We start from the raw sequence: 27,509 nt of genomic DNA on the forward strand, positions 1-27,509 counted from the left end.
ATAACAAAATAAAAAGTCAGATTTTCCCTTCACCCAGCTACGCTACATCTAGCTTTATCTCCAGTATTTGTACCCAGTATTTATCTGTTCATAATGCTACTTGTTTGTCATTACTTTATGAAATTACCTGAATATAACTTCTTTTAAGTATATGCTTTCATTGGTTATTTCATAGTGATCTAGCAAGCTTCACAATGTTTTAGTAAGATATATAAGATATATAAGATATCTTACTAAAGATATAAAACTGCAGATCCTTTTCAGTGTGATGACATAGTGCTTGGTGAAGAAGCAGCTAATAAGAGTTAACCTTCATTATAAATTTGTCTACTTTGCATTTTATAAATATTTCTCATCTTCAGAAAACATAAGCTTGACTTCATCAAATCTCACAAAAACTCTGTAAGGTAGTTACTAGTCTATTAATAATGAAAATATGCCAAATATTCAAAAGTAAATTACATTGTTACCTAATTGTACAGAAATCAGCAGAACATTGTCTAGTATGTAAGAATACTATGTGCAATAACTGCTTTGCAAAAGGTATTTCCCAAAACATAAAATCATGTACTACAGAATTGAAATGCACAGGAAGGACAAACAGTAGTGACTGAATTGCTCATGGGAAAGAACAGAAAAACCACACAGAACTCAATGTGAAAAACACTGGAAGCCACATCACTGTTAAGAAACCTCTCAGCAGTATTAGAAAAAGAATATTTGTTACAGTTCTAGTTGCTTCTCATGCATGAATTTTATTTCATAGTTACAACATAGTTACATATTTAGTATAAACTCTTTCCTGTCTGTAACTCATCTGGTTTTCTATGTATCGTTTGTATTTAGTGATGACTATAGGAAAAAGCAGTTTCTTTGTTCTGAGAATAACTAAACTAAGGCGGCCAAGGTTTTTCTTTGTCTAGTGAACACCTGATTCTGGTGTGTCAGGACACATACCAAAAACATTACAGAGTCTTCTGATTAGCTGATCTGTAAACAGCAGCAAAATGGCTGTTTAGCAGTAATCTCGCTACCTATAGAGATCTTATTGTTTACGAATCTGAAATTCAAGGCAAGGATTGTTTTTAATAACATCTTGAATTTTTTTTGCACTAGGTTGTAATTGCGCCAAACTCATTAACCTAGTTGTCGTTAAATGTGCAAATTTGGACTAGGTCACATATTTTATAGATATATTCGTATGTATTTTGGTATATAAGCAACAGTGAGTACTGTTGTTTATTTAACAGGTGAAACTTCCATCACAGACTATAATAAAATTCCTGCTTTGTGTTCTATGAGACTTTAGAAGTCTCATTTCAGGAATATATTACCAAGGGGAGATTATAAATTAAATTTAGAATTCCCCCTGGACTTTTCTAAGTAGCTAGTATCTAGTAAAGGTAACTAGAGATAAATGCACACTGCCTACAAACTACTTCACTTCCAAACTCTTGTGTATGTGTCTCACCTAAGACAGAAGTCAGCTTTTTTATTGTGCACAAATGATTCTTACATAGTGTGAGTCCTTTGAGGATTGTCTGAAAATCAAAATTAAATGTGAGATCAAACTTGCTGGCATGTTGATTGCTTCTCTTCTTTAGTAAGTGGAATTAGTAGAAATAATTTTTATGCATACATTCCAGCTGCTTTGACAGTTACAGTTCCATAGCAAGGCTCTCTTTAGTACTAAAGCAATGCAGTGCAATCTTCAAAACATACATAATCATATATTAATTTTAACTTCCCACCTAAATGTTTAATAATCATATAGATGCATGTTATTCCACATGGTTCAGGGGGCAACATGTATAAACACATATATAAATGCTACAAAGCATGTATTTATCTATTTTGGAGAAAGTTAAAAAGTATACACATTTGCTATTTTAAGAGCTGAAACTATATCTTAAAAAAAAAAAAAAAAAAAAAAAAACCAAACACAAAACCATTATATCTGGAAACTTTCTGATGTTAGGAATAGAACAACTGTAGTTTTTCATTATGTTTGCTGCCAGAATCTATGCTTGGTTGCTCAACTAAAGACCTTATATTGCTAATTACTACCACATGCCCATATCCCAAGCAAAGGAAAACTTATTGGTTCTGACAATCCATTCTCTCAACACTGAATTCCAAATGAAAACTTAAATTTTGGCCAAACATAACATTTCATCAATCTTGTTCTACTGACTGCAACAGCAACATCAAACAAGGGGTGATAATGGCTTTTTTCTGTGCAGTTCCCAAGCTTAGATTCTCTGATGAAAGACCCATGTGAGCAAAGGACATCTTTAAACTACTTCATAATTAATAATTGAACCAGAAAACAATGCATAAAGTAAATTGAACAGTTTGCATTCTGATGACAGAGCTGAGTTTCAAAGAAGTTAATCAGCAGTAAAGTTCAGCAGAGAAAGCACTGACAACAGAGCGATCTAAAAACAGATAGTGCATATAAATAAAGACAAAAAGAAAAGGTGAAAAAATAAAATCCAGCACGCCCCAAAGCTAGCAGAAGCCTGTAATCTGGAGTTGAGCTTTTCAGGGTGTGGGGTTCTGACTGAAGATCAGGTCCAAATTTTGAGACATCTGAGCAATGCTGGGTACTAGTGACAATGTAGAAGGGGAGAGACTAAAACTCCATGTAAAATAGTTTTTAACCACATTCTTCTCTGCTATAACTCCTCTGGAGCCTCGGAAACAGAAGTTTAAACTTTTCAGACACAGGAAGTTCTGTGTTTGAAAAACTTCACTCTTCAAGAAACCAAGTATGAATACAAACATGAAACTGAGTAGGCCTCTGTCACAAATAAACATTTTTGGAAATTAAAGATACTACCCTATCTCAGAAATAAGTTATGACATTCTGTTAATTTGCATAAGTCAATTATGATAAAAGTTTCCAACATTAGTGTTTACAGTAAAAAAGCTTTAGACATTTGAGGATATCTCAAAAAAATGGAAGTACTGAAGTATCTGCAATTGTATCATCTAATTGCTTGAGTATTATTGGACACACAATAGTATAAGATCTAACTAATGAAAAAAACTTTAATGTATCTAGCCAGTGATGTAAAGTAGTACTCTAGAATTAGTTCTGTGGGACATGTATACTCTTTGTGCTCCACAGAGAGGAGAAACAACTTGATAAAACCATAATCCACATTCATAAAATTATGCATGGGTAATTTGAAAAGAATTAAGTGAAAAACATATCTTTAAGTAAGGAGAAAGACAATTAACTAGATGTGCTCCTTGTAGTCCCCTCTTTAAGTTATTTTGAAAGGATTGTATACAACTAGTCTTTTAGGGTGAATATATCTTTACCAGTGAAAATCACAATAATATGCAATTAAACAAAAGATGGCAACAGTAAAGGTGATAAGGAAGAGAAACTACTATATTGCCAAGCACATCGAGTACCTTAACGGCTTTATCCTGGCATGTCTAGATGCTGGGAATGCCAGAAAGAGCTGGTTTTAACTTGGTCAAGGAAACAAGGAGGCTTTCAATAAAAATGTAATGAGCTAATGTGGTCCAATAAAATTTAACTTTTGCTACCAGGTAAACATAGTATTTTTTATGGGTTTGGTTTCTTTTCCAAACTATATTGATACTAAGCTATTACTTGCTCTTCTTAGGTTAGGTTTTATATGAAGTGTGGAAGAGAATCACACTAAAAATCCTGGTCATAGAGCCTACAATTACAAGTGTTTGCAATATTAAAAGTCAAAAAGAGCTGCATGAGAGCTAATATGCTGTTTGAACAAGAAACAGCACTATCAGTTTTCTGACATAATCAGTCTAATGGAATAACTCGATCAACACAAATCTCAGATTTTGCACCCCAGTAAACCCAAGTTTTCTAAAGAACTATGCTGGTTGAAAATCATGTGAATTATCATTGTCACTTAGTTAAGAGATTAAAATTAATGAGATATGATAATGTGATCCCCAAAATGTGAAGTGACAAGTCAACCTTTCTCCAGAAGCTACGTGCATACGTAATAGCAGCATTTTTTCGCAAGATACATAGGTGTAGTCTTAGCGGTATCCAGGTTCTCTTGAAGTAGGGACAAAACGTTGTGACTTGCACCATAGCATAGCCCAGGTCTCTAATTATAGTGTGACAACTCTCCAGTGGTAACATCTGAAATCAAGGCATACAGCCTTATAAGCTGTGAGTCAGCTATTACCACCTTCAGGGGCTCTAAAGTCACACAACCACACCTGGTCTTTTTTGACTTACTTTCTGCCTCGGGTTGAGTTAAAAGTCCCGCCGTATTTCTTCCGATTAAGGATGAGAGCAGCAATTTCTGGCACGTAGCGAGCAAACATTGCCTACATGCATGAAACAAAAACAAAAAAAAAAAAAGAAAATGGCATGCAGAGAGTGTTCTACTGCAGCAGAGGCAGCAGAGCCTCTTGGGATACTTACTTTCTTCCACTAACCGCACTATAGGAACCACCATATTTCTTGCGGTTTCCTATTAACTCTATGATTTCAGGGACGTAGCTGGCAAACATGGCCTAAGAAGAAGATAGGAGACAGAAGAAAAGACTAAAAAGAGAGGCCAAAGAAAGGGGGATGATGAATATTTTCAGAAGATATATATCATTAAGATCTGAAAATGCAAAAGAATTAGATCTATGTAGTTGTTTAAAAAGAAAATTTAAAAAACATAGAAGTTCTTATCAAATAAAACAAGAGGACTCAATATAAAAGTTTGTCTTGGAGAAGGTGCATACCTTATAAATCAAGAAAATGGTCAAAAGACAAAAAATAGGTACACAAAACAAAACAAGAACAAAAATAATTCAAACTGGTATCTAATCATAAAAACCAGTTATATCGAAGTCTTCCTGAAGAGGGGAGGGGAAAAAACTATCCAAGCTCTATTGCAGAAAAACAAAACCAGATATTATCATTACCATTTCTATTTTAAAGACAGTCTTATTTCCCCCATTATTAGGATTCAAGAGAAGAAAACAAAATGAAATCAGGGGTGATTCCCCTTGTTAAGAAAAAAAGGGCAACCCCCGCCTGAAAAAAAAAACAACAACTTTTCCAAAAGTTCATGTTTTTAAAAGGTTTGGAATAACATGTGAGAGAAAAAAAGGTTTTGAGGAGAAAATAAAAACTATTCTGCCATGTTTAGTCCAACAAACATCTTCCTTGTGGCTGGATACTTCGAAGAGCTACTGCCAGTTGACATGGTCTTTGTCTTCATATGGCAATAAACATAGATGGGAATGCATATATTTATGCCCATATATATGTATCTTTGTGTCTCTCATATATGGCATTCGAAACATTAGATACATACATATCACCTCTAAGATGTATGTATATGTGAAATCAATATATGAGAGTAAGGTAACAATATACATATGCATGTATGTGCACAATATATATTTTAAAATATCCATAATGCACTTACCTTGCACAGTGTAAATATGAAAATAAACTTTGCTGGTTTAGAAAATAACATTGCAATAGTCCTATATTACTAAGACTGCTAAATAGAAAAGTTGACATCAGACAATTAGTAACTGGTGCTATGTACATGCAGGACAAAGAACACAAGAACTTGCTGAAAAGGATACTGTTTATGGCCATGTGATAAATTGTGAGTTAAAATTGTGCTACATGACATGAAAGGATGTTTGAAATTAAAGAGAATGTGGTTTGCCATCATCTGGATCAGGCAAGCTGCTCTCTAAGGCAGTCCAAAGCCACAGTGTTTGTTGGAATTCTGGGAAGGAACACAGAAGGGTGGGTGGGTAGGACTTCTGAAACCGCAAAGTGCCTTTAACTATTATTAACAGCAGCTTCAAAAAAATGCACTAGTCAATCACTAAAAAGTAAAGGACTACAAATAGCATTATAAGTTTAAATATTAAGGCACTTCATGTATTCACATGTATTACTCATTCATATAGATTAGAAAAATTCTGACTCTACTAAACTGGACTAATTTGACAAGCTTTTCCAAAATATTTATCTACAGGAAAAAAAAAGGGGGGGGGGTGTATTTTAAACATATTTAAATGTTTTCTAATTAATTTTAATTCACTAATTCAGATATTATTACGTTCATTACAACATCGAGATATACAGGATTGAGTATTAAGGTAACTGAAATAATAATAATTGTAAAAAAGAGTTTTTACCAATCCCCCAAGGATGAAGAAGACCATGAAAAGGCGCCCAAGAGTTGTTTTTGCATAAACATCTCCATAGCCAACAGTGGACATTGTAACCATCAGTAAGTAAACACATTCCCAATATGTTAGCGGTTGCTTATTTTGGAAATTTTCCCATGGATCCCCTGAGTTCTCCACCTAAAATGTACAAGAAAATGTACAATGAATTAATAGAGTTATACCGCAAATTAGCTCTACTGATATATGCGTGTGCATACGCTTATATATATAATGTAATTTGGCATACAATATAAATTCTGGATCCTTTCCTGTGATTTATTTTGAACAAAACATAAAACCTAACTTGTCCCAGTTATAGCATTACAGCTCTTTTGCCAATACGCATAGCCTTGCCACTCATACTGTTTATGGAAAGCATTTTTTCATTCAGCACTAAATAATATTAATGCAGTTAGGTAAGTTCACTTTATAGCAATCGGTTAGAATATTTTCAGAGAAAATATTACATGTATTTCTGAATGTTTTTTGGTTTAAAGCATTATCATAGAATCATAGAATGGTTAGGGTTGAAAAGGACCTTAAGATCTAGTACTAACCCCTATTAAAGGCATTAGTGACATGTCTAGTGATACACTATTGCTATTTCAAGAAGCCAGCTACTGTATCTCACAAAGTTATAAATTTATCATCTGGAAAGGAGTGTGCCCTCTAAAGTTCATTCCACAGTAGAGCTTGACCCCTGAGAATTCCTACAATAGCGGAACTTAAACTGAACAGCAAAATAAACCCCAAAACAAAATCCAGGTCCTAGAAAATAACATCCTTTTCCGCCACTGTAATTTTAAAATGTCTTTTTTTTTTTTTCTTCAGAAATATAAAAAGCTAATGTTTCTTAAAAAAATGCTATGTTTGCTAAGAGGAATATAAAAATATGGTCATAAGTGATTAAGAAGTATATAATAAATTAAAACATTAAAAATTTTGGTGCATCTTCATAAGAGTGAAAACTAAATTACTATTTGGTAAAACAAGAAGCTGAACATTCTGAATTTAATCTTATATAGTTGGATGCAACTCAAGGTGGTTCAAGTGAAGTCAATTAAATTGCTCTGGACTAACACTGATATTATGAAATTTTAGTATTAGTCCAAAACAATTCCTGACTAACTTATTATTTCTAGCAGATTGAAATATTCATGGTTCTAAAGAAAATCATAAAACGTACTTAAAGAACACTTAACAATATCCAATTATGTTTACTAAACAAATCAGTAAAAGCTATTACTTTAAAATGTTTAAAATACACAATTGACATATATCTATCCTATATACGCATATTAACATTTATGAACTCATATGTACCTCTGTACTATCTATCTTCCATTTTTCAGGTATCATTAAGTGCAGAATTAAAAAAAAAAAATCTATTACAAAACTCTGTATTATCAGTGACTGAAATTTACACCAAAAAAAATTGAAATAAAAAATAAAAAGCCATTTGAACTGTTAGCAATCCCACTGCTTCTCGTGGAAATACAGAACTGCTTTCTCCTGGCACAACCATTGATTTCCCAGGACCTCAGTATCGTTTCAGTTTCGCCAACCCCTTCCAGGAAGCACTCCGGGTAGTTAGTTAGGAAACGCTGCCACCTACTGGTAAACTGTAATCATTCAAGAAGTTGCAGCAGTCCAAGTCCCATTTTATTTCTGAGGCTAATGATGTATTACTTACTATTCAGAATTAGTTTTGAGTAGAAGCCTAAAACTGGGAAGCTGTGATGTCTCTGTTTATCTTATGCTAGAAGATGCATTAAGGGATCAGTCAGAGCAAGGCAATTTCAGGTAATAAGGTAGCTCAGAGAGCAGAAGATCCATGAGGAAAAGTCAAACAAGTATTTTCAAATATACTTACCAAATGTATGAACCCAGCTGCTGTCAGCCACGTGCTGATAAATATAGAGCACAGATTCACTAGCTTGATGGAATTACTGAAAATAAACAAAACCCAAAAACAAATGGGAACTCAGACTGGAATTTATCACACATTTTCAATATGTATTTGTATAGAACTGCATACTTTAGAATGAAAGAGTCCGATGAGAAGCAGGCCCCTAAAAAACTTAATCAAAACCCTATGCAAAATAGCTTTTTTTTTTTTTATTTGCAAAGCCACGTTTGCATAATTTAGATAGCTTGAAAGAAAAATTACCATGCATTTCAGAAACCTTAGCTACAGCTGTAGTCATAACCAAACAAACAGAAATAACACTTTTTCACAAAAGAAAATTGGTTGCCTTTCAAAACACTCACCTTATCATTTTTCATTGCTACACACATCAGATTTATTTGCATGTAAATACCCTGGTACCCTGGAATACATCTATGCAGGGCCAGTAAATTAATCTGAGCAATACCAATTAGCATTAGCTGCTGAACACTGCATTCATACAAACAATTGACTGATTTTTAAAAAATATATTTAATTTTTTATATTGTTCTATATATTCATTATGCTTTTGACCCCACGCCTGTGAAGGCTCTAAAAATTAACAAGAGAATGTTTTTCGTTGTATACTCACCACATGTTAACACTTATATACGTGACCACAGGGAAAGACTATTTTCCTACAGTTATAGTAAACAAATCATGAACTACTGCAGCCAATCCGTAAATGTCAGGATGCTGTAATTGTCATCACGGATTCACAAATTAAAAAACTTAGGTATTTTACAGTCCCTGTGTAAACTCCCAAGTAATTTCCATATTATTCTGCTTGCATAACTCCAATTGACCACTTTGTGCCAAAAAAACCCAAAACAAAACAAAAAAAAAACAAACCCACAAAAATAAACAAACAGAAAACCCCACCAAACCACAACCAACCAAAAAAAAAAAAAAAAAAAAAAACAACCAAAAGACTGAAACTTCACGGTAAAACACAACAAACTCTTTTCAGTCCCACTGAGTAGTATGTTACCCTATTGTAGCCAGAAGAGATACTGAAGCAAGGATCTCACTCAATTCACCAGGAAAATGCCATTCTTAAAAACTTGCGTAAGAAATGTAAGTGAAGCCTGCTCCCTTTTTTCTTACAAAATTCGTCATGATTCAAAAACCTAAGAAGGATATTCATTATCTATACAAGGAACTCAAGTCCATGTATTGCTATCTCCAAATAATCTTATCCATTCATGGAACTGTATTGGAAATAGCTCTCTTATGTTTTTGAAAACATTTCTGAGAATTAATAATGGCTCAAAAAATCACTATTATTCCTAAAGCAATACATCCTGAAAGAATAAAAATCAAGAAAAATTCACTATCAGTCTTAGCAGTAGTAGTTTTGAAGTAGAATTAAATAATTTTTCTAACTAATACAAGGACAACAAAAATGCATTATTTTTTAAACAAAGTTGAGACATGAACCAGCTCCATTGAAATATTTTAGAGTTATAGTTAGTGAAGAGGGCATCTGTGGGTACAAGGGAAGAAACACAACTGGGTAATATGATGGATACTGTATTTAATGCTGTACTCAAAAAAAAGATAACGTACCAGCATTCTGCAATTACTTAGTGTTCACCTACATTAACACATATTCCCGATTTCTGTCTTTCGTTACATATGGTTAAGATTCATATTCTGTTGATGATAACATTCAGTCATAGCATAGGACCCTAACCAATTGGTTTCTAGGTTAAACAAAATCATAGAAATCATGCTGATTCAAAACTCTGTTACAAAAAGCTAAATATTATCCTTCACCTCAACTTAGAACAGGCTCCTGATACAAAAATGGGCCAGTTGGTCTCCGCATATTGCTCTATACAAGTAAATGACAGCACTTAAGAATAACTCTTACATGACTTGTTTGGTACGTTTTATTTCTGCAGACTTATTAAACATTTTACCTTAGCTCTCCTCTATGAAATACTCCCTGGGTTTCTGCCAGAATCTAAATATAGATGAAGGATTAGTCACAAATATTTTCCTCCTCTTTAAGCTCTTTCCAACATCTGTGCAAAATCCCTTACTGTGAGCTCTGCCCAAGCCTCTACAGTTTTGTTGAAAAATATTAGAAAACAGTGGAGAGAAATTTTCAACTGAACACCACACAATTCATTCTATTTCATAAAACACAGGAACAAAAAACATTGAATAAAATTAATTTAATTTCAAATTAGGAAACAAAGAGGTCCTTGGCGGAGTACGATCTTTTAATATGTAAAAACTTTTCTTCACCCTATGGGTTCATTTAAAATATAATTAATAATTAATAATTTTTCATATACTCTAATAACTGTCTAACACGCCCACATGACTTTGCAAGTCTTCTCACTGACTCTGTTTTTGCATTGTTTACTTCTTACTTTGGATTCCAGAGTTTGGAATGGCCATTCTATTTAATTAAATATAAATTTATTGAGACTACCAGTTTAGCTGCTCTAACCCTTGCAAAATTACTAAAGGTTGTCCATTAACCAACAGTGCTCAGCACACTGCCTTTTTTTTTTTTTTTGCTTTTTTGTTCATTTGTTTGTTTGCTTTTTGCTTTGGTTTGTTTTTTGTGCTTTTTTTTTTTTTTTTGTGGTTACTTTTTTTTGTTTTGTTTGTTTAAGAAAGATTGATAATGTAGAAATCAAAACTCTCAATTAAAAAGTATGTAATTACTGTAACAGAAAAACTGTACCAACCACAAGAAGCAGAGTTCTTGTTTGTGAAGGTACTTAAGGACACACAAATATCAAATTTTTTCACTGAGCAGCTAAATTCACGCAAGACAATAATAAAACCCACTCATATGGTCACATTTATGTTAGGTAGAACTAAAACTTTTCTAAAATAAATGGCATTCTGCTAATTTGTTTTAATTTGACTCATCCATTTTACAAAAAAGATGTTTTATGGGCAACGATACAAAAGAGAACAGGCATGTCTTTCTATTGAAGAACGAGGAACGGGGAGAGAAATAAAGAACTGGTTTGAGGCACTGACAGATTTTAAGTTAAATGGTGTTAGTGATGAACTGTTGGGGATTAATCATCTGAGGAAACTGAAACAGTCATATAAGGAAGCTTTGCTTTACAGACTTTCTAATAATCAACATTTTGGTTTTACAGATATTTGGACATTCATATAAATAACCACAGAGTTAATGATATCTAATCTAAGAGCAAATTTCGCACTAAACAAATACTATTTAAATGAACAGGCCAATCTTGAACAAGCTAGCTCTGAATACACTGAATGTGATTAATGCAACACTCCTTTATTTATGGATCTGGAAGCTTGCAAATCCACCACTCCTGAAGGGACTTTTAGCTTTTATCCAACATCTTTTGAGTTTATGGGGCTTCTCTATTGACTACCATTTCTTTTGGTGAAGTTGTTCTGTGTTTTCAATGCAAAGCCATTGGGTATCCTGAGCTCCTACAAAAATTACTCTCCTTTATCATACTCTCAGCTACTGGACTACAGCTTTGCTGCGTATTTTTTGATTTCTTTATTTGACAGGAACTGAATTCCTTACAGTTACACGTCTTAAGTCAATGCAAGAGTTTTACAGCAAAAAAAGAATAGCTTCAAGATTATGGGTTGAAGACATGGCTATGTACAAATTTTAAGCATATATTTCTCAATCATTACTATTAGTAGCAATTAAATTGAGCCAAATGCATATAAAGCCCTCACACATGCATGATCAACTGGTAGAAAAAGCATAGCATTTTGGAATATGTCATCCAACTGTGAGGCATGGGAAAGATCCTTTTTATTTCCTTTAATCTTTTGTTCAAAGTTGTGCTGCTTCTGCACAACTTTCATGTATTGATAGCCCAAAACATCGGCGGAAGCCAGAAAATTAGTTGGAGTATTTTAATTATTCTTTGAAAGAAATGCTAACGCCGATGAACACAACATAAAGATATCTCAGTGTAAAATTCATTTTTGTTTTTGTTGTGAAAAAGGTTAGGTTAAAAAAATAAAAAAAGAAAGAGCAACAATAATTATTTCTCAAAATACTTTTAAACTGTATTCTGTTGAATGAATTTTGATTTCTGTTTTTTCAAGGCAGCAGAGCATGGACTGCTATGTGGAAAGAAGCAACATTTAATCACTGAGTAGCTCTGTAATTCATTCTGCTTTTCATTTATCAGCACAGTCTTGTTCAGATCTTTCAAATATAACAACACGCCAAGTAAAATCTACTGATCACATTGGAAAAGATTATGACACTGATAAATCATTCGTAAGCAGAAAAAGGTTTAGAGAACAGGTAACAAGAGTTTTACTCCAGAAAAGAAAATCATATATTACTAGAACAATAAATCTAAGCCATTTATGTTCTGTCACTAATGCAACTAACTCAATATGTAAGAAAAGGTCTTACCTTGTTTTAAGGATATTCAGAAACTGCAAAATTTCTGAAAACTGTATCAGTCTAAGGGCTCTTAAAAATCTTAAACCTGTAGTAAAGGAAAAAAAAAGTAAAAGACCTAGTAAAGAATAATTCAAATTATAGCATTTCATTTACAATGACAGCAATCATTTAAATCAACATAGGTAGCATACAAAATGCCAAATACCTTTGAAATGCTCCTCCATATTTAATGATGCCAAAATCCTTTCCAGGTCTTTTTCAAGTTGTTTTAAACTTACTTCCTTAATAGCTGAAGTATCCTACCAGAAAGCCTTAGTTTATGTAGGGCGCCATGGGAGAAGACATGGAGACTAAAAGCTAAGGGCAAAAAAACCTCACTGAGGTTTTGTTGGTATTTTCTAGTGTCCTTCTTTTCCAAGCTGCCAAAGACACATACAGATCTGAAACTCCTCAGTCCTCCAAGCTCCCACATTGCTTAGTGAAAAATAAGAGATTATTGGCAAGAGATCTGATAACCTGGATAAAGTAGACTGTGTATATGCCTGATTAAATTGGTAAATCTTAATGACGTTAAGTCTTTTATTGTAATAATACTCCTTATGTACACCCTAATTCCAAAAAACTCAAGCAGGAGAAGAGAGAAACTACACATTCACTCTTAAAAATTACAAACCTACTATAATTCTTTCTATCAGGCCATAACTATAGGAATAGATGACACTTTGGCTATTAAACAACTATTTTTACAAACAAATAGCATTTTTGTGCTGCTATCAGGTTGCATGAATAACAATTCCCAGATAACCAGAAAGCCACCAAAACATACAGTGAGTGTGCGCAAAAGAAAATACTGTAGAAGATTAAGGGCTTAAATTATTAAAAGAGACTTATGCTGATACTAAAAAATTTGGCTGCAGATCTTTGGCATATGAATAAAAGTACATTGTGTATTATACACATGCAGAGCTTATAAAATTAAAATACTGCTTTAAGGATAATTTTTACTAGACAGTGCAGCCAGGAGTTACATAAAGGTTGTGTAACATGGTATTGCAACTGTTACAGTTAGGTCCAGGGCAGCATCTTATACATCCTCTTTACTGACATTTATTTTACACACTTCCAGTGCTATAAACTACTTTTTATTTCTAGAATCTGAAGGAAAGACTGATCCTGGCAAATATATAAACATGGTCAAAATTTTCATCATCTCATTTAAGTTGAGAGGTTCCCCTCAAGAGCAAAGATGCACATGGCAAGATGTGTTTAAATCAAGGCTTTATTTCCACAGTATACTTGGAGAGTTGTTAAATAAAATCTTTAATCATGCTAAGACTCATAAGTAGTGTTATTAAGTAGCTTTAACAAAGTAGAAATTCACACCTTTCTATTACATGGATATAAAGTTTCTTTTTAATTACTAACTGTAGGGAACTCTAATTGTAAGTTAAAAAGTGGATTTGGGGATCTAGACAAAAAGCAGTAAAATTATGCTTAATAAACTTCAGAGCCATTTGCAATTAAAGGATGATCATTTTGGATCATAGTGCTGAAACCATGAGACATGTTCCTCTGCTCCACTTGCAGCAGTTTTCACAGTTGCTATTTCTGTCCAAAGACTTCTGGCAGACAAGGATGGAGAGTACCTTTACTAGCAACCCTAAACTTACCATCCAGCTACCTTCCTTACTCCACTCCCTATGAACTTTCTGAAAAATTACTTCCTTTCTAACGCGTCGCATCACATCCAAAGTTAATAAGATGGTCAAGTTACCCACTGCAATGTTTCAAAAAGAAGCCTGAGAAACATAAAAGCTAGCAATAAAACCCCTATCTCCAAACTCTTAAAATGCTTAAGATACATTTTAGTTGCTGAGACATCAAATGATAGAACAGAAAGACTACAGGTTCAATATCTTTTTTGTGAAAGAAGAAAATAATTTGGATTAAGTTCTGCATTTACTACAGCCTACACTATTTTAAAGAAATCCTTTCAGAGAACAGAATTAAAAAAAAAAAGAGAGAGAGAAAAATAATAAAAAAAATAAATAAAGAAACCAAACTGTAGAGTTTGCCTGAACAGTTTACTTGAACTACAAATAGAAGTGGTTTGCAATTGTAAAAACTTACAATTACCTTGTCTAGGACATGACTTGTGGGGCCGTGTTTTATATCTAAAGGAATTATTATGCAGAAAGGATAAAATTTTTATCTTCAGAAACCTCGGTGTATTACCTGCTTTGTGTGGGTTCAAATATGACGAACAAAAATGAAACTAAAATCAGTTTTCTTTGTCATGATGGCAAATGAATAAAGAATTAAGTATTCAACACTTTTCAAGACCCAAAGAGATCTGTTATTAGATTTCTATCATGTCATTTTATATGGTTTACATAGGATCATAGAATAGTTTGGGGTGGAAGGGATCTTTAAGGGTCATCTAGACCAGCCCCCGCCGTATTGCAAATTAGTGTAAAAAAGAGAAAAAGTGAAAAGTGATCTGAACAAAACACATAAAAGTACTGGACAATGTCAGGGCTGCAGCTGGTAGGTTTAAGTAACTTTATTTCCAGGCACTTAAAAGTATCTTGGTGTCAGGGGCTGAACATACAAGCATCAGTTACTTCAGTGTCTGCAAGTGAAACTCATTATGCCTGCAGCATTTACTCCCTGTAACACTATTAACGTGAAGAGTCAGTCAGCCGAAACAACTCCGCATAGTAGGGACAAAATATAACTTGCAATGCAGCATTGCACACACCTGCCCGGTAGAACTTTGTGCACTCTACTGGCAACATCCACTAATACTAGCTGAACCCAAACAAGTGAGAAAGGGAAATTCCCATTCTTGAACGGTTATTTCTATGGCTTGACTGTGAAGGAGTTAAGCGGTTCTGTCTTTGAATTAATCTGTTTGTCACTCTAAAACATTTAAAGAATCGTCTGCTTGACCATCTAGAATATCATGTGCATTTTGGAAGACTGCATCTAATTTAGAGCTTTCAGCCTTATTCTTCAAATAGACTACAAAAAGATGCTGCTGAGAATAAACTGTAAGCATAAAACTCAGATGACATGAGTTTGCACCTAAATGCATCATTTTTTGTACCACCTTAAACTTACCAAGGGAATGATGAATCAACTGAATAATTCCCAGAGGAAAAGTCCACAGAGCACTTCAACCTAGTACTAGCATTAATGACACACAGAAGTGTGCTTGCAAACATACACGGACCTGTAAACTGATGACACAGTAATCCTCACAGCAATAACCTTGTTGTAATGACACTGTTATCAAACTAAAAATGGCTTAGATACATTTATTTGTATCAAACTAAAAATAGCTTAGATAGCTTACTATGAATCCATATAAGATCGAATTAAACTAAGTTAAATAGAAAATATTTTGAGGGGTATAAATCAGGAGTAATTATTGACAAAGTGTCTGTAAAAAATAGCCTGTCTGAAAATTAATCAAAAATAATCAGTAATACAATGCCCTCTGCTATGCTCTCTCATTGTTTTCAAATCAAACATAACTAGCATGACTCACAAGTAGGAAGATTATTATCTCTTTCAGGCTCAACAACTCACCAAGAGCAGAAATTTTTGATGATTGTTTGTGCATCAAGAATAGTAAGCAAAATTCTGTAATAGGACTACTAACAAAAATTCTCATTTTCCTAAAGCTGTCTCAGCTACATATACAAATATGCATGTTTCTTTCCGTAGCAATATTTGGCAATATATTTTTTATATATGGTGGGAAATAATTTCTTTAATATGAAATAACCATAAAACTGTTTTTCATTTAAATTCTATAATTTACAGTTTAGATAGGGTTTCTCATGCATTACAGGAAAGTTTGTTCTAATTTTGCACATATCATAGGACCCAGCCTGCTAAAGCTATTTAGACATTTTTGAATGGAATGCTCAAGAAGTGCTTGTTGCTTTGTCTCCATAATATCACCCATTTTTTTTCTTGGCAAGAAGTTTTATATTGGAATTTTTCTATGGAATCTGACTGGAATGTGATATAATCTATATTACAATTTATTAAAAAAAGTATCAAAAGATTCAATTTACCTAGGAAATCTATCTAATCATAGGAAAAATACAGAGATATAACAAAGGGCCTCTTCAGTTTTGTCAGTCTTCTGTTTCTAAATGGATGACTAAAGTATGCTTCTGAGCTGGAGTTTATTTCAGCTACCATGTCCAGGAAAAAGCTATTTGATTCATAGATTTCTATACCAGAAAAAAAATTCTATGATTATCAAAGCAAATTCTTTTAACAATATGAGACAAGGAATGTCAGTCAACAGTTTCTGCCTCTAATAGAATCATTTGAGTTGTAGGTATGATGATTCAAATGAATCTCCAAGCATACCCCAGGATTACTTTTTTACTGTGAAAATATTTGTTTAGCTATCTGTGTTGCCTGTAGGGTTAACAGACTATTTTCAAAGTACACTGAAAAGAATGTAAGATATGTGTGTAATATGTTCCATTCATTTTACTAGGTAATTTCCTGGATAACATGCAGGGTGCAATATTATTTGAGATTCTGAGTGTTCAACCTGGAATTTAAAAAAACAAACTGAAAACAAATTCAAAACCCAAACAAACACCAACCCTCCCTCCCCCCAAGAAATGCACCTGATTTTAGGTGGAGAACAAATGCCTACCTCTTGAAAGTCTAAACACTGAATTTAGATATGAAAATTTGACATACCCACTTCTCGCAGGCCAGTTTTGAAAGGTCACTGAGAGAGACCAAATACTGCTCAAAAACATGAAATCAGCCTTAAACATTGCAGAAATTATCTCTGCAATAGGAAACATATACTATGCTGAAATACTGACCTAGAATACAACAGAAGCATTTCTATTCATTTCACTACGTACTTGTTCAGTTCTGTGAGGTGCAAATATTCTCCAGCTATTGCTTCCTGACTCTTTACTAAGGACTCAGTAAAAGGGATACTCTAGACAAGAACAGTGATATAAACATGACTGATAAACTACGTGCCAGTAACAATGCGACTACAGTAGAAAATTATTTTCTCTATAGAGTTTACAGAAAACCCCCCAAACATTATTTCAAGCTTTATTTGACTTTACAGTCTTAAATGTGCTGAAACATGGTATCTTCCTGTATCAGTTTTTCAGTCTCTCTGCTAAACTGATGCTTTCTACTGGATTAATATACAGTGGGAATCCGAATTACCCATAGGTTAACACCCATCCCTCTCACAAAAAATAAAAATTTTTTAAAAAATGGAGAAATCACAACTAAACATATTTGTCTTTAACAAGATTTCAAAAACAGAAACAGGAATTGTGATAATTCTTCATTCAACATGAGATCAATCTACCAGAATAGCATCGATCATTACATTATGGTAAACATAAACCCTTTATTATTGCCATGATTCTGCTTCTTGCTTATTGACAATAGCATATCCAAAATACTGTAGAAGGATTCAATACACAGAGATACTGTATTCAATTTCTATTACTGACAAAACATTCACCCACTCATCAGAATAGTATCTTCATCAAACCTACCAATGGCTACTTCTAGCCTCTATTTCAGTAAGACTGTATGATTTACTGAAGACTGAACAAGCCAGAATCCATATTTAGGAGATCAGAACCTCTTCTGAGTCACATACAATGGAGGAGACATTTTTAGGATGCAAAATAATCATATCCTGAATGTCTTTACACAGGGCAGCAGAGCAACCTGAGATTCCATTCCTTATAGATAGGTTTGAAAATGAAAGCTCAAAGAACAAAACAGGAAGAAATAGCACAGGAGGAAAAGAAATCTGCCATGCCTTGGAAGCAACACAGCCAGAGTATTCTGATACATTTTTGTGCCTCAGTTATGCAAATGTACAAGCAGGGAAACCAGCCCACAGCATGAAAACATCAATACCCTATGAACCAGGACAGTAAAACTGCATGAAGTGCCAAATCTACCTAGATTGTTTACTAGTTACTTTCAAACAATGCTGTACCAAAGACTTGCTAATAAATCTCTCCACTGCACATTTCTTTAACTTACTTTTACATCTGTGAATAATCACATCAGTTCTTAAAAAGAAATAATTCTTAATAATTCCATCAATTGATTCTTGGTGAACAGTAAATCCCTTTGATAAGGGAGAAATGAGCACACTGCAGAGGATCTTTTCAAAATCATGATGTAGCATTATCTTGAAGTTGAAAAATTAAATATATTTTTAGAAAAGAATAACACAAGCACTAGAGACAGAATTCACAAACTACAATTTTGAAGAACAATTTAGAGTTGGACCTTACCCCAGTATGAGCCGACCCTATAGCATGACACCAAGGAGTTTCGAAAAGTATGTTGTTCTTCCTTTTCAGGGATATTATGCCCAGCTTTGACACGATATCCATTTTGGAATAATTCTCCAAGAGATTTTTTACGCCTTCTAGTACTTTTATAAGTTTCAGTACGAGTGCCCCCAGAAGGGTTGTGGTAGACTAAAATCTTGCTGGAAATCATGACTATTTATCTTCAGCTTCAGGAGCACTGCACGTAAGTATTGCGTTCCACTCTTCAGTCACAGCATCCACTAATAACGAAGACAGTCATACATTTACCCTTCTTTTCACTAATTCAGTATCAACATGGAGAGACAGCTGAGAGTTCTTTCTTTAACAGAACTTCTCTTTGGAAGCAGACTTATTTAACTGAACACAGGATAATGCAAAGTTCACCTTTACATGTTGTTATCAAATGATAATTCAGTATAATCTAGTCCATTTCTGTTAGCATAAAGCAAAGAGAATTAATTCAAATACAAAACTCAGCCTCACAAAACAGACTGAGTATTATAAACTGGATGGGCAAAACAAATTACAGAAGCAGGCGGGCAGTGCAGATGCTCCTCTGATCTGTGATGTATTAGAGCTTAAAAGCCATCTTCTATCCGGATATTACCACATAAGCTTCTTTCAGATACACCAAAGAACCACACCCATCGATCCAAAACTCACGAACATGATGCTGTTCACTTGGAATGAAGAGGTACTCCATAAAGAATATAGTTCTTGTACTTCATGTACATGTTCGCTGTGTATTATTTTCTTTGGCAGCTTTACATATCTGTCTTTTAGCTAAAGCTAGCATGCAGAAGGCAGAGGTCACATAATCAGCCAACTCTTTCAGGACTTATCCCAGATGAAATAAACAGAAAAAAACCTTACACACGCACAACAACCCTTCACCTAATCCCAGTTAATGACAGCTATATTACCGAAGGAAGAAAAAAACACCAACAAACCAAACAAAAAAAAAAAAAACAAAACCAAAAAAACCCAAAACATTTAGCCATCAAGCAAGAGCACAAAGAGTAAAGTGCATTAGTTCCCTCAAACAGACATGCTCTGCAAATATTCACAAAACTTGATTTTTGTTCAGTGAATTACCATCGCATTCAATTAGAAAAAGCTCTTTAAAATAAAATGGAAATGTGAGCTATTATCTTCCATGATATATGATATGCTTTCTTAGTGAACTTTCCTGCTTTAACATACAAACTTCATCTTGAATAGCTATCTTCATTTCGAGGAATATGCCCATCATTCTTATTTGTTGTCTCCAGAGGAGCCATAAAGACATATATGCCAAATATATATCAATGCCATCTGGAGTACAATGCAAAGCAGAAACAAAAATAGCACCATGTGCTTATAGGAAATGCACAGAATCTCAAAGTATTTTGGAAATGTTATTAAAGGGTGATAATGCCAAATACAGAAATGTGGAGAACAGTACACACAAATTTCAAGTAATATGCAGTGAGTGATTCAGAGGCAAACCACTTCTGTGACTCCTTTACATTGTAACATTTACACTAGGTTCTTACAAACAACCTGCTTGTGTTCCTAAAAGTCAAAAGAGTAAAATTCCACCAAGTCTAGTAGGAATAGTTTTGGATTATTTACATATGCATGGAGACATGTATCTAATGTATCTGTGAGCACTTGAATAATTCCTCTCAAAGATCTGAACAAGGTAGTACTCCTCTGTGTTACTAACCACATCTTGTACAGCTCAAACTGAAAGAATGTTCTACTTCTTTTCTAACATATAAGGTACACTTTTTCCTTCTTTTTGTATTTTATCTTGAATAGTATTATAATCTTGTGACTATCCAATTTTAAACCTACCATTAGTGTCCTTTGTACTTAATAGAGCAAATGTTAGGGCGCAGAGTCCATTTACCTTGCAAGCCTGCAACATCTAAAGAAAAACAGTGCCCATGAGCAAGAGCCGAGCTGTTTAGCTTACATAACCTACATTTAGGGTTTAGTAATTTGACAGTATTCCTTTAACTATCTCAACTCCCTGACACAGCCAGATTTTTATCAATTTTCTCCTTTTTTTCTCAGTGCACTGCTAAATCTGTTGCATCCATCAAAATCTGAAAACATTAAATAAATGCTAAAATGGGAAATAAATCTAAAATAAACCTGTTCCACAAGCTAAAGAATATGAATCTAAATTACAGCAGCAACAGTATGATGACATATTTTCCTGAGAAGCACTATTCAGCATCATAGAGCCACACAAAGTTGTTGCTATTACTTCCTTGTGTAGATGTTTCTGCTTTCCAATTGAATGTCTTTCTTAACATTTTGTTCTACAACCTGATTACACAAGACAGCTTGTTGCTTTTAGTGAGAGTACAATTCACCACCATCTACACTATCTATTACATGGCCAAATGTTTCATATTAGATATAAAATTAATTACAGAAAGTTGCTCTCCGTTAGATGCAGCTCAAGGTGGTTCAGTTGTCAAGAAAACTTTCTTTCAGATATCACATCATCTAGCTCAGATAAGTGCCTGAGTGGAAAGCTGAAGTCCAATTAAGCAGATGAATATGATGCCATTAGAAAAACGGCACTGTTTCCATGGTTTCTGTACTTTTTCCTACCCCTGTGAAGGACACAGTTGACAGTCTCCTGGTCTGAAGTGGTGTTAAAAGTCCTAAAACCTGTGATACCAGAAACACTGGGGATGTGTGCAGTCTGCTCCAAGGTATTTACTCCAAACTAATCAACATTCACTCTGTTCTAAAGAGCTCTATGATTTGTTAAACCCTACTGTACCTCCAATGAACCCAAGCTATTTAAAGTATGTTACAAGTGAAGTTTTCCATATTCTCAAGAGGATTGTATCCTTGGAGCATATCCCTCCATGACCCTCCCTGAATGTGCCATACAAAATGGACTGATATACTTATGGATGTATTGAAACAATTAAATGACAGCTTCCTTTTAAAATTCTTCCAAATATGAAACTAGCAATCTCAAATATGCAGGAGAAGAAAGCAAGGCTTTTCATCAGCTGAGCTCCGCTTTACCTTTGGCTACGCAGGAGCTAGGTGCTTCCCATATCATCTTGCAAGAGTGCAAGATCTTTGGCATAGACAACCAATGTGTTGGTTAGAGGCAGGTGTCAAATTATTGCCCTCTAAAGCACAGGTTAGTCAGGGATGATTGATTTGGTCTGCTTTTGTGCATATAATCTGCTTACATTTCTGCCCAAAAGCATAATCTAGAAAATACATGAAATACAAGGAAACCTGCCAAGGAGAAACTCACTGCAGAGAAAAATAACTTCTTTATATGCAGTGACCATTCTCTCCTTGAAAATTACTTCTAATTTTATTTTACAGTATGGCAACACAGAATATTCTATGTGTTATCTTCCCTCTCTTTCAGGTTGCTATGTCTGAAACTACAGTGTAAAAGCCATTGTTTCTTTGAGAAATTGCCAATAAAATTTTCATTGGTCCTGTTTCAGAAAGGGTAAAAAAATTATTCATTAAAAAAACCCAAAACCTCCAAACCTGGTGTGTCTGAATAGAAAAACTATGCAGGTTGACCAATAACTACTTTTTGGTAAAGCTCTATAGCAGTAGCTATGGCTTATGACAAAAATTAATGTGCATTTTTCCAAGGATTTACTACTCACTAATTTCACTAAATTGTTTAGAAGGCAAATTTACAAACAAAACTTGAATTTCTGAAGAAAAGTATGTAGTTACATTACCTCTTTTTTTTTTTTTATCTCCTAGCATCAAAGTCTTAAGAAATTAAGCCAGATATTCAGAAAACTTGGCACTAGCAATGTAACAAAACCAGTCACTAGATATGCAAACATTAACTTTGCCACTTTATATCACTTCAAACAAAAACAGTCACTAGATATGCAAACATTAACTTTGCCACTTCATACCACTTCAGGCAATGACTTTGTTGTATTCCGTAAGACAAACAGAAATATACCCAGTAGTGAATGAATAGCAGATCTTTACATAAAATCAGACTGTATTATACTGCAAACATCATATTTTACAAAGTAAGTATTAACGCACCGAACTGATGGCAGTGCCTTTTTGTAACAAAAGGCTGAAAGCATGAATGGAAAGATAAATGATATTCATACATACTTCATGGAAAAAAAGAGCTAGAGAGAAAAGGAATGTATTCATCTATTGTTGTTCTATGTTTTTATTCTTACAGTTGGGTAATCCATTCTAGATACAAAACCCCATGCTTAAAAAGCGTGCAAAATATGTCTTTCTTTAATTGAGTTTTGAAGAATATTTAGACACTATACTGCTGATGCTACTAAAACCAAGATGAAATAAGTGATCTCTGAAATAAGTGGTTATGCCTCAGCCAGCTAACCTTGCAGAGAGCTGCAACTGAAGGTTGAAAACTTGGGGCTTGTTTTCTAAAGTGCCCATTACAACTCAATAACAAAAAGTTTTGCCTTCTGAAGAATGACTTAGTATCTTGTATAATTTTCCGTGGCGTTCATCAGAAACAAACTGCACTAAAATCAGGAATATGCAATTCTGAGAGGCTGTAACCATGGAACAGAACAAATGATAAAGACAAAGGCAAAGGAAGGACAAAAGTCAGATATAAAGCCTGACTCATGCTGCAGGATGCTGGTATAAAAAAAGACTTTCAATTCTGCCTGTCTTTGCTCCTCTGAGTCACAAGACACAGGCCACAACTGCTGAAGAAACAATGAGCATACTATGAAATAAGACTTGAAAAGGAGTCAAATATTTAATTTTGATCAACTGGTGTGATATAATGCATCCTAGCCATTGAATCTTCCTTAGCCCTTGTATTGCACTAAGAAAATATTTAAATGATATAAGTAGATATATATATAGATGTATTAATTACGGAAAAAAATGGTTATGAAAATGACACACCACAATATGATACTAGTGGAAAAAAAGAAAAAAAAAAATCTGTTTTCTGATCATTCTCTAGTCAGTGTAGAGAATGATTCTTTGCACACAGTGTAAATTTATAATGTAATAACAACAAACAGAATATTTCATACCAGCTGTCAGATTAAGAATTAAGGCACAAAATTTCACAGAATTCAAAGATCATGATGTTTTAACTGCTTTTCAGAAACATAGCTGTCATGAGGTTCATATGCTACTTATCAGTATCCCTTATTTCACCCTATGCCAGTACTAAAAAATAATCTTCACCTACTCAGCTTTATATCTTGTTTAAATACGAAGTTCAAGAACTGAAGTGTCAATTCAGCACTAACGCTGAATCAAGAACAGATCCAGTAAAGGAAGTAACATTGTAGCACTTGAAACTTCTCTCTTAAAATTCATGTCAGACAGAGAATCTGTTTGTGATGCACCTACTGTAAAGCAAATTCTCATGGAGTTTCAAGTGCACACAAACGCTTGTACTAAATAGGCCAATGTTACCAAATGACTAAGAATGGATAAAGAAATTTTCCAAACGCTATCAGAATAGATTCGAACCAGTGCCTAGAAAAGCAGGTGTCTGATGTTTTCCTAGATGTTATTTCTCTAAATCTATGTATTATTTGTTATTTTTCACTGTATTTCTCATGCAATTGCTCATACAATCTGTATTTCAAGAGAAAAAGAGGATCTATCTTGGTTTGTTTTTATTTTCCAGATGGCTCTGCTTCTACAATGCTGTTATCTACACTTTCCCCACAGTAAGAAGGAAAGTGAAACAACACAGAAGTAACCAAACTCCGTGTTACTATACAAATTAATAGAAAATAAAAGCTGGGGTCACACTATTTTCTTTACAAATTATCCCATCTCATTTGAATATATACTTGCAATATTTTACATGTAGAGATTCAGATGCTCATTGACTGCCATACCATCATGATATATATAGCCTGCAAACTAATTACTATAAAAAATCATGGTTCTTTTAAGAGTTAGCATTGTCCTAACTGCATACCTAGCCATTGCTAAGCACTTCATTAACTGTGATTTAAGAAGTATTTACATTTTATATAATTAGATTATATAAAGGTATATATAATTTATATCTACAACAGAAAATTTTATACTTAATAATAATAAATATTTTCATTACATACATAATTAATCCCTTATGTACATAATTAAAAAGTGTACTTCTAAGTAATGTATCTATTACTTACAACAGCCTTTACATAACAGAACATTGGTAAGAATCCTTATGGAGTTTAGATGTTGAATACGAAAGGGTTGCAAAGGTTGAATTTTGAAAAAAGACCAATAAATATGAAGGTTGTGAAAGGCATTCAGATCATTAGAATTTTACATTTATCCCACTGTGATTATTTCTTCCTCCATCATAAGGCTGAAGAGTTATTATATTCTTGAACTTCACTGACTCACTTGAGCTACCTCAGAGATAAACATCCCAGGTCAGAATTTAGTAAAAGTGAGCAAACTGATAGAATATGAAAATACTATTCACTCTGACATTAGCACACAGTATCGATGACATACTTAGCCACTAACATTACAGCTAGTTCACAGCAATGAAAGACCTTTCTGCTAGGCTATGGAGGTATGCATCCACATCCTCTATATCCAGTACAACTGAAAAATTCAACATCAAGCACATGACACTTTGAATGACCAAGGGGCTGGTATGAATGAATGAGATTTGCATTACTGGCAGGATGCGCAGTGTCTGAAAAGGAACCAGTGTATCTCTGTAGTGCATATGCACACGAGCACACCCAAACACAAAAACTCCTACAGTTCCAAATGAAAATGTTCCACACAGTAAGGAGTTGGACAAAGAAAGACAAAACCAGCAATTAGGAAGACAATAAAGATAATGGCTAATTTAAACTGAGCAGCAGATTAACTAGGTGATAAAGGAGAAATAACTATTGGAAAGTTTTGAGTACCTTGTAAATCTCATACTGCAGTAGACTAAACTCTTTTGCCTTCAGTCATCTTTGCTTATGAAAGACTACAACAATTTCCTTTTGATTATGCAGATTATCATCTCCAAATACCCTGATGTGAATGCATACTTCTTTAAATTGAACTTGACCCTACTACAGGGTCAATTCTTTCCTGCTAAGCATCCCCAGTGATGCTACAATACTATTATTTTTAATAAAAATAGCACTTCTTGCAGGATAATGCTGAACAAAATGCTGTGTACTAAACCTGCCCCTGTACAGCATGCTTCCATCTGCCTTACTTCTAGAAGCTGATTTAAAAAGACGGCAAAATAATTTCCCTGCAACTGAAATAATAAAATAGCTTTAAGATAAAAAATAAAAAAAAAAAAAAAAAAAAAGGTTTATATACTAGAAGCTTTGGTTATGTAGAAAACCACAAACCACATTTTTCTACTCTTAAACGCTACTTTTAAATTAAAAGATCTATTCTGTTTTGATCTTTATCTGCCATCTGCTATATTTTTACTAGCCACAAACAAAAGAGATGACAAAGTCAAATAGGCTGCTTTTCCAATATTTCAGCACAAGATAAGGTCTGATAGTTGGAACCTAAATAACAAGAAAACTCAAATTCTTAGGCTTCATATACCTAACATATCGAAGATCAGTAGATAGATTTAAAATGAAATGTTTTACAACTAACATAAGACTATATAAAATCTGTATTTTTAAAAAAAATTAAAAAAGTCAGAATTAAAGACTAAATGCCTGAGCAAAAGAAAGTGTATTCCAAAGTTTAGCAGCAGCTTATTTAACACTGCTCCAGATTAAAAAGTTCTCTGAACAGAAGAAACTGGGGAAAGCCGCAGAAAGATCCACAGCCTGTACTGACAAAGAACAAGCAAACAGTGACCTCTGAGCATCATTAGCTTTACTGGCAAAGACTTTCTGGCAATCCATCAGGTACACCACTGCAGTGCAAGTAGTAAATTCAGAGATGCTTCTGTAATACAGAGAAATGTCCTTCCATTTATGGACTAGATTTTCTCTGCCATTGTTCTATTTTTATTTTATTATTTAGAATTTGAGACAGCATGAAATTAAATACTACTGAAGGTGATAACAAGGTTAATGAATGATACATGTCTAGAGTAAGAAGGGAATCAAGAATAAGCCCTGCATAATGTAAGCATAGACACTATAAACACAGTAGTAGAGAACCTTAGGCATACAAAAATTAATGTGAAACAAGCAGCTAAAAGTAGAAAACCATGAAAGATACTGCTTTCTTAACTTAAGTCAATATTGTATGAAACTCTGCCAGATGGTATAAATATTCTGTGGTCCAAATCCTCAGAAGTATCCTTAAATACTTTAGCTGAAAGAACACTTCTCTCTATATCCCAAATTTTCCTTCTCTACATGTCACCTGATTTTGCATGGTAAATTACTGCAATTGCAAAAATTTAACTGGATCAAGCAACAAACTGAAGAGGGATGTGGCACGGTTATAATACTATTACCCATCCACTGCAAAAAGGTCAGAATTTTGCTCATATTCATACCAGAAGCATAGAAGCACAGGAATAATCTTGCCTAATCACAACAGGGTTTGGGCCTGTCAGGTGATGGTCAAGCAGTGCATCAGAGTAAATCTGTTAATGAAATCTTCCCTT

General features: G+C 33.9%; 1 protein-coding gene across 6 annotated transcripts in view; it reads right to left on the reverse strand.

Moving 5' to 3' along the window:
- Positions 1–27,509, reverse strand: part of KCNMA1 (potassium calcium-activated channel subfamily M alpha 1) — a 496,510-nt gene that overhangs the window by 157,791 nt on the left and 311,210 nt on the right. For all 6 annotated transcript variants that reach the window (XM_065670697.1, XM_065670696.1, XM_065670698.1 and 3 more), the window contains 4 exons: positions 12,561–12,636; positions 8,084–8,159; positions 6,178–6,348; positions 4,442–4,533 (listed from right to left, as the gene is read on the reverse strand). In XM_065670697.1, coding sequence (XP_065526769.1) covers positions 4,442–4,533; positions 6,178–6,348; positions 8,084–8,159; positions 12,561–12,636 — 415 coding nt within the window. The remainder of the gene's footprint in view (positions 1–4,441; positions 4,534–6,177; positions 6,349–8,083; positions 8,160–12,560; positions 12,637–27,509) is intronic.

Source organism: Lathamus discolor, chromosome 3 (genome assembly GCF_037157495.1).
Source record: "Lathamus discolor isolate bLatDis1 chromosome 3, bLatDis1.hap1, whole genome shotgun sequence".
NCBI lineage: Eukaryota > Metazoa > Chordata > Aves > Psittaciformes > Psittacidae > Lathamus > Lathamus discolor.